The 15,687-nt window shown below is 38.1% G+C and overlaps 1 protein-coding gene across 3 annotated transcripts in view; it reads right to left on the bottom strand.

Moving 5' to 3' along the window:
* Nucleotides 1–8,361: 8,361 nt before the first annotated feature.
* The window catches only part of LOC145997930 (aldo-keto reductase 1B-like), a 33,867-nt gene continuing 26,541 nt past the window's right edge, over nt 8,362–15,687 (bottom strand). For all 3 annotated transcript variants that reach the window (XM_083134657.1, XM_083134656.1, XM_083134655.1), the window contains exon 7: nt 8,362–9,029. In XM_083134657.1, the coding sequence (XP_082990783.1) occupies nt 8,987–9,029 (43 nt within the window). In that variant the 3' untranslated portion in view covers nt 8,362–8,986. The remainder of the gene's footprint in view (nt 9,030–15,687) is intronic.

Below are 15,687 nucleotides of genomic sequence, written 5' to 3'. Positions count from 1 at the left end.
TACGTAACATATTAATAACAAAAATGGTATGACACGAAGCATACAAATTACTTAAATTACTTCCTTGTGTCGTCAGCTATCCAACAGGGTACAAATGTTGCTAACATTCACATTTGTGTACAAGAAATAATACTTCATTCATCTTCATGTGAATGGAATCAATGAACAATACAATTAAAGAACATTACACGTCTTGCTCAAAGTGGGCACCTCCGTTACGAATGCAGGCACGCAGGTTTTTAGGGACATTTGGTGTCGTAACTCGTGATGTGATGGTGTCCTTGATGTGTTAACCAGCTGTTAAGATCCTCTCCCTGAGCTCTTCTTGCGAGTTTACCGGTGTCTTGTAAACTAAGTCTTTCATGTGGCTCCAAATGTAAAAGTCACAAGGCATCAAATCGAGCTGGGCAGCCATCATGCTGGTAAATCATGTCATGTCTTGTAGCTAGAGGTACATCCTCCAACAACATTGCCATCCTGTTCCTCAAAAACTGTTCATAAGTGATGCCATTTAAGATTTGGGGCAGGAAAAATGGCTCGATCAAATGATTGGTGATGATGCCCATCCATACTTCTGCCTGCATTCGTAACGGAGGTGCCCACTTTGAGCAAGACGTGTAATGTTCATTAATTGTATTGTTGATTCCATTCACATGAAGATGAATGAAGTATTATTTCTTGTACACAAATGTGAATGTTAGCAACATTTGTACCCTGTTGGATAGCTGATGACACAAGGAAGTAATTTATACGCTTCGTATCATACCATTTTTGTTATTAATATGTTGCCAAGTAAACTAAGATTGGATTTTTATCACTACTTGTAAGTTTAGATCCACCCGTTCCTTACATGTGATTGTTATTTGGGACAAACTTTTTTTCAACAAACCACTTATTTGTTAGCTATCAGAAAACGCTGAACTATGTGCCATACAATGAGCTGTTTTTCTCAATTCGTATTTTTATGTGAAAATTTTGTCATTTAAAAAACAAAACAATAGAAATTTGATTATCTCGAAAACTACTAATTTTCGGACGGGGTATCATATGGTCAAATTTATTGCAAATTGCCTCTACTTTAATCCCTTTCAGGGAATACATCTAATTACAGGTCACCCTGTATACACAAAAATTACTCCCCTCCAGACTATTAGAAAGTTGTTCTGGAACATTCTAGCAGGTGGCTTTCCCTTGTCAACTGTACTTTCACCTGAAAGGCTAAACATTTTCTTCCATATGGAATGTGGTTGTACTCTTTATCTCACGCTCTTTTTCCTTCATTCTTCTTCCTTCTTCTCCTCTTTCTCTCTTGTCCTTTCCACTCTTTCTAACACCTTCTTCCATTCTTTGTTTATCTTCAGTCCCCCATTCCAGTTCATTGTATCTTCTTCACCTTTCTTCTCTATTTCTTTGGCCTCCTTCCATTTTCTCACTAGTATTTTCTTCTCCCTTCCTATCTGCGTAGCCTCATCCCACTCTATGTCATGTCCTGTTTCTCTCGTGTGTTTAAATATCAAATTTCTCTCTCTCTTAAGTCGTACATCATCCATATGTTGTTTCAATCTGTCTTTCAGCCTCTTTTTCGTTTCTCCTATGTACACACATTGACATTCTTTACATTTCACTTCGTAGTTAATCCCTTCCTCTTCCTCTTCTCTGTTTTCCTTGTTTACATTCTTTGCTATTCTTAAGGTGCTTCTCCCGCTCTTCCTGTAAGTTTTAATGCCCGCTTTCCTAATCACTTTGCATATCTTTTCTGTGGTCTTCCCCATACTCCTTATTCCAAACCTCCTCTCTTTTTCTATCTCTTCCAATTCTTCCCTGCCACTTTTCTTCCTTCTTCTGTTTATGTCCAGTCTATCCTCCTTCTCATAGTCATTCTTTTCCAGCTGTTTCCATAGGCTATTTATTTTGCCTTCTTTTTCACATTCTTTCATGCATATTTTCTTGATTCTGTCCTCTATATTCTTTATAAAATTTATTTTTGTCATCTCACTTACATCACTTCTTTTGTGGCAGAATACCCCTGCTGCACACTTCTTCTGATGCCAAGCGGTTTCAATTTTTTGTCCTCTTTTCCTTTTCATCAATATATGTAGGTAGCTTATCTTGTCTTCTTCTTCTATTTCGAGTTCCAATAATATCCCTCTTTCTTCATCTTGAATTTCTTTGGCAAATATGTCGAGCTGCCTCTTCGTTCCCTTCCATTTTGGCATATGGTTGAAACAACATAGGGATGATGTACGAGAGAGAAATGCGATATTTAAACACAGGAGAGAAAGAGGACATGGCATAGAGTGGGATGAGGCTAAGCAGATAGGAAGGGAGAAGAGAATATTAGTGATAAAATGGAAGGAGGCCAAGGAAATAGAGAAGAAGGGTGAAGAAGACACAATGAACTGGAATGGGGAACTGAAGATAAAGAAAGAATGGAAGAAGGTGTTAGAAAGAGTGGAAAGGACAAGAAAGAAAGAGGAGAGAAGAAGGAAGAAAAATGAAGGAAAAAGAGCATGAGATAAAAAGTACAACCACATTCCATATGGAAGAAAATGTTTAGCCTTTCAGGTGAAAGTTTAGTTGACAAGGGAAAGCGACCTGCTAGAATGTTCCAGAACAACTTTCTAATAGTCTGGAGGGGAGTAATTTTTGTGTATATATATATCGTCCTGTTTTGTAGCTTGTTACATTTGTACTTGGTGCAGAGTCTGAAGAAGACCTTGCTAGAAGATTGGAAAGTTACGTTTAGTTTATGTTTTATAATAAAATAAATTTCTGCCTTGGTCAGCATATTGAGTTTTTCATATCATGGAAACAAGGCTTAATGGTGTTATAACTGTAATATATATATGAGAGGTTCGTACGCTGGCCTAGACCAGCAGTACTAGTTAAAAAAATGTATCTAGCTTGTCACTACATACATGACATTTTTCTCTAATTCCCTCCCTTTCTTGAAGCTAATGAAAATTGCCACGCAAAAATAACTAAACTTGGGTTAAATTACAACAATTAATTATGCGCTGTTATTGAAAATATATAAAAACAAAACTGATACGATTCTTTTTCCACCCTGGTCACAGTCCCATTAATCCAAGATTAAATAAAAACCGGACACCTTGACAGTGTTGAATCTACAAATTGAAACTAATATTTTCACACTACAAAGTACTTGGCTTGTCACCAACGGATAGACATATACTTGTAATTAAACGCATCCTTTAATTCCCTCGGATACGACGTTTCTCTAAGGATAATACAAATGTCCAACGAAAACTAAGCGTTTGCTTGTCACCAAACTAATCAGGAAAAATTGCGTAATCGATGTAAGAAAATGGTTGATCTGTGACCGCTAGCCATTTGACTAGCCCTGCCACTCTACCAGCACCGAAGAACCTTCCAAAGGTCTCCTCCTCTTGCCCAAAAAAACGTAAGAATGCCAACCCCTGTTACTCAATTGGTTCCCTTATATAGGCGATTCGAAAAAAAACTAGTAAACTGAACTTTTTTCAACCCCCTCAGGTTGAAAGGACAAGATTTTGAAACTACCTGCCTCCTGCAAGCTGGCTTTCACCGTCACGTAGGCCAGCTCTGCATAAAAAAGAAGTATGGCTGTCACTAAAAAAAATAACATTGAACATACATAAAAACTAATAAAAAAAAAGGATCTTGTAGTGATTCTATCACAGTGGTTTCCAACTTCAAAAGGTCGGAGGGCCAAAATTATATCCAGCGTTCGATTGGCAGGCCACATTTTTTTTGAGGAGGGGGGGGATTAAAAATTACAAGAATTGTAAGTACTTAGTACTTTCGCATGACCTAAAGTTCTTACATGAGGCAATAGAAACAATGGAATCACAAATCAAAATTGTATAATTATAATTTATTTCATAAAAACCCAATACTTATGGATGAATTGAAAGAAATTAAAATCACACCATACAAATAAGAATCCTTCATAGTAAGTGTTCAATGTGAAAATTGAAGCCGATCTGCTTCTTTTATCAAAATTGGAATGCCCACTTCAATTTCTGTATTTGAAAGGTGAAGCAGTGAAGAATCTGCCAGTCGGCTTCTGTAGCGGTTCTTGATGAACTTCATTGAAGAAAAAACACTTTCACACGTGTATGTGCTGCCGAACATCAATGTCATTCTTTGCCTAAAACTACGAAGGTTTGGAAAGAGTTCCTTTGAAAGGTATTTGAAAAACTCTGGGCCCTTTTCTAGCCTGATTTGAAGGAACACATCGCCTTGTAAATCACACAATTCAAGTTGGAGAGAAGCTTCTTGTTCTTCGATGTTAACGCCAAGATGATTGCTAAATAGCTGGATGCTGCTCATTTCATATGGCTCATTTCGATATTTGCACAAACTTTAACAATCAGTCACAGTACAATCCGAGTTGGAACACTGGAAATCTCTTCGTACTTCGTGTGTAGTAAAACATATCTCTATAGCGCCGCTCTGCAGTTTGTTTCTAAACACAAATAGTGAAGCCTTCGCGGAAGCGGGCAAGTTCATTCCGCATAGCAAAGAGGTGGGAAGCTGGCGAGTTCATTCTGCATATCGAAGGGGAGGAATGCATTGTGTGAAGAGAAAGTTACGTCACTTTAAATTCTTCTGATGATCATTATTGACTGCAAAATCAATTCTACCTTTGATATTGTCTATCTTCACAGAGCTTCCGTTCCTTAATTAAAAATAGAACGTATTTGAATAAAAATACATAAAATTAATGTATTTTTGCAAACTGGCTTTACGGGCTGCAAGAAAAGGCATTGTGGGCTGCATGCAGCCTGTGGGCCACCAGTTGGAAACCCCTGTTCTATCATTACAAATTATAGATTATAATCAGCACATTTTGGGTTTGATTGATAGAAAAGTGTAATGTAATTCAATCATCTTTGACTAATTGCGACAATGGGGATGAATAGCGATACAGCGAGATGAATGAAGGGAGAAAACAAACACACATGGATGTTAAACCACAATTCCTACACAACATTATCCAGGCACGAGAGACTCATTAATCTGCAAAAAAACAGTCCCAGGGTGTAATATGTGGAAGGGAGTTTGACCTTTGTGCACCTTCAGAAAACCTATTAACCCTTAAAGGGAATATGTATCTCTCAAGATACATATAATGTAGGAGCCTCTATATAGCCAGCATATTGAGATTTCCCACAGGAGTGGCAATGGGTCTAACAAGATACATGTAAAGTTTCATACTGGTGAGTGGTGCCATCTTTTGAATATCTAGCAGAAAGATGCTGTGAAATAAATGTAAGAGATAGAAAATATAGCCACATCTATTATATTTGGCTAGATTTAGGGAATGAAAGTTGATTGTATCCGAGAAGATACATTGCCCACTCAGCATAATGAGATTTTGGGACCAGATTATATTGCATATGTGAACAATATCACATATATTTTTTTTTCAATATCTTTCAATAATAGTTACTTCAAAATTCTATTTTATGGTCCGGGACTATATTCTATACATAATTTCAATTATGTTATAAGATTTATAAGCTCTTCTATATTACTATAAACATTAGAAAATGATATGTTATTATTTAATAATTCACTATTCTTTTATTTGTTGGAAAATGTAAGGAAAATAAAACAATGTTTGCTAATTATGGTGCTGAATGTGATTCATGATTAGATAAAATTTATAAAAGGACACACTCAAAGGATCACGTGTGTCTGACTGGGATTTGAATCCAGAACTTTTGATGGCAAGATAGTAAGTTTACCCCTCAATGGACTTGTTAACAGAAATGGCAGATTTTATGTTACCATACAGGCATACAAAAATACTTTTCATATTTGAATTATTCATTATATATTTTTAGAAAATTGAACTTTCCATATTTTATGAGACTCTTGGAAGCCAGGAAAAATTATGAGTATCATTTCACCTGACATAGAATTTCTGACTTGGAAAGTTCTTCACGTCAAGGTGAAGATGCTGCAAATGACTGTGATACTATATTAGTTGTCCCCTAGTTTCATTTTTTGGAAGTAGGTTGCCATGAACTGCTACAGATATTTTGACGTAAATTGAACACAGGAAGAAACGTGTCCACCCAGCTCTTGAAGATGTTTCATCACGCCCAACTAGAATATGAACCACAACCACCTTCATTATGAGACCACTGGCTCACATCCGATAGAATGATATCTATATCATGGAGGGGGGGACCACGAAGGATAGATACAAAAAATGCCCCAAAGGACAAAAGAGGACACTAAGGGTAGATATAGAAACTGCCCCAAAGGGCAAACATGTTGGGTGGGCACCGGAGCCACTTGAACAGGTGGAAAAAAGACCGGTTCTCCCTTGCCGGGGTTCGAACCCGACCCCGGGCCTCTTGCATGGTAGTCAGACGCTGTACTGACTGAGCTGCCACGGCTTTATTTTTTATTACAGTAGCATATAATAAAATAATTTCCAAATTTTCATTTTGTGAACAAATGAAAACAAATATATGTTCTGTTTTTGTATCCTAAAAGATACATTGCGCTATGCTGTCAAAATTTTCCACAAAAGAACTTTCTGTCTACCAGGATAAAACAAAATTGGGAATGTTGCAACAGGAATTTATAAAGTTTATAAAACTATCTGTCATATTTGAGTTTCAAGAAGTCTGATTGCAGTCATATTTTTTGCAATTGGAACATATCTTGCTCATATCAAATTAATATTAGGTCCCCCACCAGATATATAGTGACTCAAATTTTGAAAATATATATATGTATATTTTAAAGAGCTATAACTAAAAGAGGAAAGCACTAGCAGAGCTCAAACATTTTCTGCAAAACTTTGGATACATATGTTTCCTCTAAAAAAAAATATAGCTCTGATATTACATTCCGTCTCTACTAAACAAATCCTAAACTTTGAATTTTGTTCAAACTTGAACATCAATTCTGGCCTTAAATTTCAGCGATTTTCATTAGAGATAGTGAAAAAAGGTACAGAACATAAAATAAAGCTTGAAATGTACTGAAAACAATGTGTTTGCCACAGCTTTCTATCATTTTTCTTAGCAGAGTTATCATAATTTTCACAACTGTGTGCAAAGGCCAAAAATACCCCAAGTCATGAAACAAAAAATGGCCTCCATTTTTAAACAAAGTCAAGTTCCAGAAAAATAATGTCTGCTTTGAACTACCCCTTCATGGGGGTTAGAATAACAAAAACATTGAAAATTTTAAAAATGGTCAAGCAACCAGTGCTGGACCATTCGGTATGGACTGACCTAAATGCATTCTGGACAAAAACTCTGGTCTTAGTACAATTTCCGTAAGCTAAATGTGCCATTATCCCAGCCATAGTTTTTGCATTTTCAGGATGATTCAAAAATGTAAGCGAGTGTTAATTCTAAGTTTATGATTAAAAAATGTAAATGAGTGTTATTTCTAAGTTTAAGAAAAGAATGCCTGAATGGGGTTGTAGTGCGACACTGCCTGTTTTTATTGGTTCTTGCATTTTAAGAACTTTTTTGTGTCCCCCACAATGAAATTAATATACAGGTATTATTAGCAATTATAGGTACTTGTTTGATTAAAATAAAAGATTCAAAACCTATTAATATACATAAATAGATTTTGTTGATTCATAATTTTTAAAATTTTCAATTTTTTGTCAAGTTGTAGGTGGCTGAAAGGGGTGATCCTTTCTTTAGACATTAAAATGTCACCCTCTCTTCCAAATCTCTGACTGCATTTTGCAGACTATTGAGGCTCTGGCATCTGGACTTGCAGCCAGTATAATCCTCTGCAGGTATCTCATTGCAATTAGCCAAAAAGGCAAATGTAAAACATATTAATCAATCGGTAACATTTCATGGAGTAAAATATTTTGATGAAGTACTAGAAATGCACAAAGTCTCCGTCATCATTCAGCAGGTAAGCAAATGGAGACCACACAGATTCATCACGAATATTGCGAGCTTAACCCTTCGTTGGTTGCGCGAGAAAAGTTACGTCGATGGTCACACACGGTGCCAGAGACTGGGTTCTTAAAATATGTTCGATAATGGTCTAAAACGCCAAACCCTCCATTATTAAGATTAGATCTTTTCTTCCAACAATTTAGATTCTATAAAACTATACAAATTGAAATTCTATAAAATTATGCAAAGGCACTGTTCGTTAGTTGGGCTTGGAATGGCAGACCGGATTTTCACTAAAAACTGGGTATGCCGAGAGTCACGCATGGAGGCACATAGTGGTTTGGATCCAACTTTAAACTGTAGGTCCAGTCCCGATTAGCCTTACTGTGCATAAAGTGGACTTAAAACACCAACTCAATCACAGGTTTATATTTATTAAGGGTAAAAAAGATAAAGTACGTATCTTTCATGCAACTTTATTCTTCTCAAAAGCTTACATAATTATAATTCAGTGGTAAGCTTGCCATCACTGAAGGATCATGTTTTGAAACAACAACAAAAAAACATAAGCAAAAATAATAATAATACAAATGAGCAACTAAGCATAGTCAAAATGAATAAACAGAACAGTTTTCCAAACAGTCACTAAGTAACAGTCGTGTCCTAAAATAATTAGGTAATTAAAAGATTTAAAGTTCAAAGCAATGCAAATGCAACATATACATATATGGGTATCTAATGAAATGCTGCTTTTCCAGGTAACAAGACAACCAATGAGGGCACCTACAACTTATTCGTATACAACTAAAATCTGTTATGCCATTGAAAGTATCTTTTAGACCTGCTAATGTTGATACCATGTGGACTAGTTTTAGACAACCTAAAAATGCATATCATACTACAAATATAAAATTCTGACATCAAATGAAGATATTAGAATCATATCTTTGCTTCTCAAATATCAGCAACATCAATGTTTAATAGGCCAATGGCTGTTTTCATATCACACAAATTTAACTTGTGAATCTTGTGGTAGACCAGGTGAATTTTGCTTCATATCAATGCTCTGCTTTCTCTGGCACAAATTAGAAATCAATGTTGAATGGAAAGTACTTGTGGTCCTTTACCCTGTAATGAAAAGTTTTATGAATTACAAAAGTGATGGCATGTTCTTTACATTAACTCCTAAAAATCAACACTGGGGTCCATGCGGACCGCAAGCACTTTTAACTAGTTGCCAAAAATAATATATATCGTTCTCTGGGTTCAAAACGTGTGTAACATGGGGTAAAAATTTCACTACACATATACCAGGGGTGGTTAGAATTTTTTAAAAATTTGTCCATGAATGTCCTGGGACCTGGGGTCCGTGTGGACCCCATAGTTATAAGGTAGAATTCACTTGCATCAGTTTCCTGCCTCACTGAAAATTGTTCCTGTAAGAATTTGCGCGAGCCATCTATCTATGTTTCTCGAGAGGTGGAACTCTATGCACACATCATTGCAAGTGTCACATGACCGCGCTTCTCAATTGTGAAGACCTGTGGTCTTCTGGTCCAACATGCTGGACTGTGTAGATGTTGCCAGATTCATAATTTGGATTTAGAGGTACTCAGATTGGGAATCTTGAAAGTACCATCGATGTCGCTTGTTCTTGAAAGACTTTGGAAGAGAGCTGGTCAATGATCTCGTACAGAGAAGACTTCAGAAACCCCAAGCTCTGCAGTCTGGAGTTCGCCTTTCACTTAGATCATTGGGGGTGGATATTCAGAAACCACACGCTGCAGCAACTGGAACAGGTATTCAAGAGCCGCATAAAAAGGTACGTTGCCAGCTATGCCCACGTTCATTGAACAGAAAGGTGAAGACCTGATGCACAAATTGCTTTATCCCATGTTGCCCGGAACACCAGCAGACCATCCACCACGTATTTGCAGTGAACATTCAGAAATGTCAAAATGAATGCGTAATTATAACAATGTGAAAGTGAATTTATGATAATATTCTTGCATTTATGAATAAAAGTGTGTAATAGAATACCTGATCAGCATTCATTACTAAGAGAATACTAAGATAAATGCAAAAGTCATGTAAACAGCAGTAAATGTGTGTTTTGAAATGTGGGGTCCACATAATAGCGCACATTACGGAAGGACAGAGTGATTTATTGCAGTGTTCAAGCCCTTTCATGACCTCCTGCGTAGAGTTTTATTACAAGAAAAAGTCGACCTCCATGGTGGAGTGGTTAGCACATCATGCTATGATAGCAGGGGTCCCAGGTTCGAATCCTGGCCTGTGCAAGGATGCACTATTGCGAGTTTCCCTTAATCAATTTCATCATATCATCACTCATCCACCTCTCTGATTAGCAAGAAGTGGCAGAAAAGCAAAGTAAAATAAACCAGCTCAGTTAATCAATCAATTACAACAAACACTAAAGTAATACTACTAAGGTTGTGCTCTTGTGCCAATAGATACATGAACACAAACAAGGGGCATTCAAGTTAAACCGGGACTTTTAATTTTACAGACATATTGTACGCTAGCATGGTGGTACTACATGCAGTAGTAAGTGACTAGTGTGTCCTATTACTAATAGATGGTGCACATGTCGAGAGCCAGTCCAGAGACCGGTAATCAAAATGGCAAACAACAATATTAATAGAATTTTCAGCAAAAAATGCAGGCTCGACCAGGAATTCTACGTAGTACAGGGTGGCGTGGAGCCGACTGACACATTTGAAAGTTGAATATATTACGCATGCGCGATAGTTTGAAGTGGATTGTGGAGGAAATGAGAAGAGGATAGGATGCCATTTCATATGAAGACAGCAACTGTCATAAAGGACCATTGGAGCGTTGAACATCGCGTTTTCTGTGTTCGTAGTTATTACGAAACGAAGTCAGTGGTTAAAGTGCTGCGATTGTTCAGAAAACAATTCATTGTTAGCCGACATGGTAACGTACAGTCTCGGAATATCATGTTGGCTTTGGTGAAGAAATTTGAAGAAAATGGCAGTGAATTGGATGTGAAACATGGAGCTCCAACAACAGTGCATACGCCCGAGAACTTGCAGAGAGTGAACGTAGTCCACAATGCTCGGCACGCCAGCAGTCTCTGGGGATTCTTGAAAGACCGTGTGTTCAGAAGGCACATTACGACTCTTCAACAACTGAAAGAAGCCATTGTTGAGGAAGTAACGGTTATTTATGAGGAACTACGGAGATAACTTCCAGAGACGTCTGCAACAATGCATTCATGCCAAAGGAGGCCACCTGTCTGATGTAATTTTCAAAAAATGAACTTGTAAGTTGTTAGTAATAAAATTGCATACTTCAATGTACCATTACATACGGTTTTCCTTATTCTCCTTCCTTTCTTTCATCATATATGAACATATCAAATGTGTCAGTCGGCTCCGCGCCACCCTGTACATCTCCTGTGCATGCCTAATTTAACGAACAATGTTAGTGCGTGCATGGAACAGCGTGTGACAATGGAAGCTTCTTGTGAATGAAGGCATAAAATCCATGGAGATCTACAGATGATTTCATGCTCAGCCGCAGTGAGACATTTAAATGGTGTAAACGATTCAAAGATTGCCATACATCCATCAGTGACGATCCCAGTCTTGAAGCGGGCTGTCCTTAGATAGTTCAGGTATACTGACAAATCTCTTTTTGCCAAAATTTTCCAGGCATTAGTTAAACACTGGGATAGTGGGATAAGTGCCAGTGGATAATGAACCAGGGGAGTATGTTGGAAAATAAATAGTCTCCATTCCTCGAAATTCATTCTTTTATTTGATAACTCAAAACTCAATTTGACTTGAACGCCCCTCCCTCGTACATACTACTTTTGTTAATTTGTTCAGTGGCATTCTGCCAAGTGGCATCAGAGTCCTTAGGAAGTATTTCACTTATCTTTGATTTATATGTTGATTGATTGATTTAGTGTTTTAAGTCCACTTTATGCACACTAAGGCTAATCGGGACTGGACCTACAGTTTAAAGTAGGATCCGAACCACTTGTGCCTCCACCGGGTATCGAACGTGGGACTCCTTGATTACAAGGCGACCACGCACCATTGCACCATTGGGAAGGCCCCAATTTATATGTATGTATGTATATGTGTGTGTGTGTGTGTGTGTGTGTGTGTGTGTGTGTGTGTGTGTGTGTGTATGTGGGGGGGGGGGGGCGCAGAAGTAGAACAAATAATGGATATCAAGTTTTGTTACTGGAAAAGACAGCTACTCAAAACTTTGTGCCTTTACAACATGCATGCAGAGACCAGGCTTTATCACGAACCCATGAGTTTTATTGGCACAAGAGATTTGTTCAAAGCAGGTGTCAGTGGGTGATTATCCAATATCTGGGCAGCCTTCAACCACACATATGTGGCTTGTATCAGGAACAGGTTATGAAGGCATCACACATGTTGCCTGAATAACTCAATACTGTGAACCTAATTTTACAGGAAGAGTTGGGAAAAGAACAACAGTGTGTGAACAGCGGAGGTGACTACTATGAAGGAGACAGAGATTGTCAGCTATTTGTTTGCATTGACTGTCCGGACCCCTCATTGCCATATTAATAGCATTGTCACCTCGTACACAAGGTGTGTCCTGGGTTTAATATCCAATGGAGGCACACAGTGATTCAAATCCCCACTTACAAATGTAGTCCACTTCCAATTAGCATATCTGTGCATAGTGTGGACTTAAAACAAAACTCAAGCTCTATAGTGACTGTCCTGGAACCATATTATATACAGTAAAAACTGCATATCCCGGAACCTCTATAAGAAGGAAACCAGTAAATACGGAAAAAAAGTCCCCAGAACGGACAGATTTTAAACCTGAAAATGAAATCCTTAATGCAGAAACAGAACACCATTTAAAGACCAACGCAATATTTTTATTTCAGTAAGACGGAAATTTCTTCCTTTATTTTTTTCGCTCCCAAGAAAACAATGCAATACTGTAAGTGGAACACGCCTTTGTTGCCACTCACTTATCAGTAACATTATCGATATGAAAGAATGCACTACAATACTAATCCGTTTCTTTCTTTCATCTCTTATCCTCTTTCTCCACCTTTCTTTGTCTATTTCTCCTCTGTTCTTTCATCATTTTTCTTGTTATCTCTCTTTGTTTCTTTCTTTTTTCTTCACTTTTATCTCAATTTTTCTTCACCTCTCTTATTCCATCTTTCTCTTTCCCTCTATGCACATTGTGCTACGACGCCAGGGGTCTCGGATTCGAATCCTGGCATGGACATGGATGTTTGTGAGTGTCCATTTTACTTCGCTTTTTGTGCCACTTTTGGCTAATTTGCGAAGAAGGGGATGAGTGATGATATGATGGAATTGATGAATGTATTGCATTTTTATTCATGTACGTACATGCATTAGTACTCTTACATTATAAGTAATGCGAAATGTAAATCTGTCTACCATTATTTCCTGCAGCGCTCTATACTGTATTTAAAGTCAACCCTGTATAAGAAGGAAAACTGTTAAGACGGAAAATTTTGCTCGGAACCATCATGTTCCGGGATAGACAGGTTTTACTGTATTATTTATTTTACCCAATTTTCTCACTATATCAAATAATTGTTATCATTACAGTCAGTGGCATGCCAAAGGGAGGGTTGGTGGGGGTCATAACCCCTCCCCCTTGGTCCAATATTCCTAAAGAAAAGAAAGTCTAAAGATGGCAAAATATGGGCTGACTACAAAAAGTATACATACCCTCCCTTCCCTTTTGAAAATCCTGGACATGCCCCCGATTGCAGTGCAAGGCATGGCTCGTGCATTGCTTACCTGGGTGGTTCACCGAGATATTATGACACATATTCATTTTCCGCAAATATCCTTCTCTGCCAAAAGGGGAGGGGGAGGTGAAAAGGTTTATCTATATTTTTTTCATCTGGGAGTATAAGGTTTTATGTAGTAGAGCAAGAAATGACAATACATTGTGCGTACACGAACAATTTGGGGGTTGTCTGAGAAAAGAATGAGAAACTGTTCAGAAAGTGTTGGAGATGTGTGGATGGATCAGTTACCTAAATCCATTAATAGAGCCCAAATTATAATAATTACAACATCAATTGCAACCTATAGCGGCAATCAAAAAAAAAAGGGGGGAGACCAAGCAGTTCTTAAAAAATAAATTGCAGCCAATGATGTGTGCACACTAGAAATCGAACCAGAGACCCCTTAATTGAAACGAGACACCTTTGTTCAATTTTGTGGTGGATTGAGCAGTACACTTTATCTCTAATGTCCTTTCATTGGAGGAGCAAGTTTGTTTATGTTAATAATATTTTTCAAGCAGTCATTTCTTACCTACATTGCATCAAATGATATAACCCCATGGTCACTGAACACTTTAGAAACAGAGAAAGCTAAAAATTCAACTGATTGAAGTGGATGAATTCTAAACAGAATTTTTCATAATTTTGAATATTGCCATGGTTCTCTAAAAAAGGGACACATTCGAAAAAGTTAGTGCTGAGGCAAATTCAAGTTCCAATGGACCCTTTACTTTGACAATCCTGCACAAACATTGATGTTATACCATGCTAAAGGTCCCGGGTTCGATCCCCAGCCGGTTCAAATCCAGGAACTTTTCTAACATTGGAAGCGGCCCCGGTGCCCACCCAGCGTCGAATGACATGGGTACCTGGGGGAAACCCTGGGGGGTAAAGGCAGTCAGGGGCATGATGCTGATCACATCACTCCCACTCACGACCGGATCAAGAAAGTGTGGGCATTACCCCCACACCCCCTATACACCTTCATGGCATGGTGCTAAGCACAGGGGAGCACTTTACCTTTTTTTTTTTTACCTTTTTATATTAAATAAATAAATTAATTACCATATTTGCCGGCATATAAGATGCACCCCCATTGTTTGGACACATTTTTGAGGAAAAGCTTTCTCACTGAATATTACAGTTAATTTATTGTATTTCAAATCTAAAGTAATATGTAGGTTTACTTTCAACAAATAACGTACTTAGGAAAGAATAAACTTTTAATCTTCTTCGTCAAAAGCCAGACATTCATCTCCAGAGCTAAATGACGAGTCACGTAAAACCTCTTCTAGATCAGAATCCAAGTCCTTATATTAGGCTCAGTCAATAAATAATGAGGCAGAGGACATTACACCAAAACTATGGTAAGTAGAAATAGGTCAATGGGCCCGAAATGGAGGTGCACGTGTGGTGAAACTGATTGGCACACGTTTTCTCGCTAGATGGTGTTACGTGACTGGCAAGGTATGTGCAAATGCTGGTAACCGAGCAGCGGCCATGTCCAGTCATTCCATGTTTAGAAGCAAGCAGATTCCCGTCCACCAAAAAAGTTCAAGATCCTCCACACTAGTGCCGGCAAGGTCATGCTTTCATTTTTCTTTGATTGCAACGGACCACTCCTTGTCGACTTCCTGGAGCATGGAGTTAGGGTCAATGCCCAGCGGTATTGTGAAATGTTAACGAAGCTCAGGAAGGCAATCAAATCGAAACGTCCCGGTCACCTTTCTTGTGGTGTAATCCTATTGCACGACAAAGCTAAACCACACACAGCCAACACAACAAAGAAATGTCTGCAAAAATTCAAGTGGGAAGTCCTGAGCCACCCCCCTGTAGTCCAGATCTGTCTCCGTGTGACTTCCACATCTTCGGTGAGCTCAAAAAAGCACTGCGGGGCAACTGTTTCAATTGGACGATGACGTCAAGGAGTACGTGCGCAATTGGTTCCAACAGCAGCCAAAGGAGTTC

The sequence above is a fragment of the Lepisma saccharinum genome, chromosome 1 (genome assembly GCF_977018435.1).
Source record: "Lepisma saccharinum chromosome 1, izLepSacc3.1, whole genome shotgun sequence".
NCBI lineage: Eukaryota > Metazoa > Arthropoda > Insecta > Zygentoma > Lepismatidae > Lepisma > Lepisma saccharinum.
The sequence above is the reverse complement of the archived record's forward strand: the minus strand, read 5'-3'. Positions and strand labels throughout refer to the sequence as shown.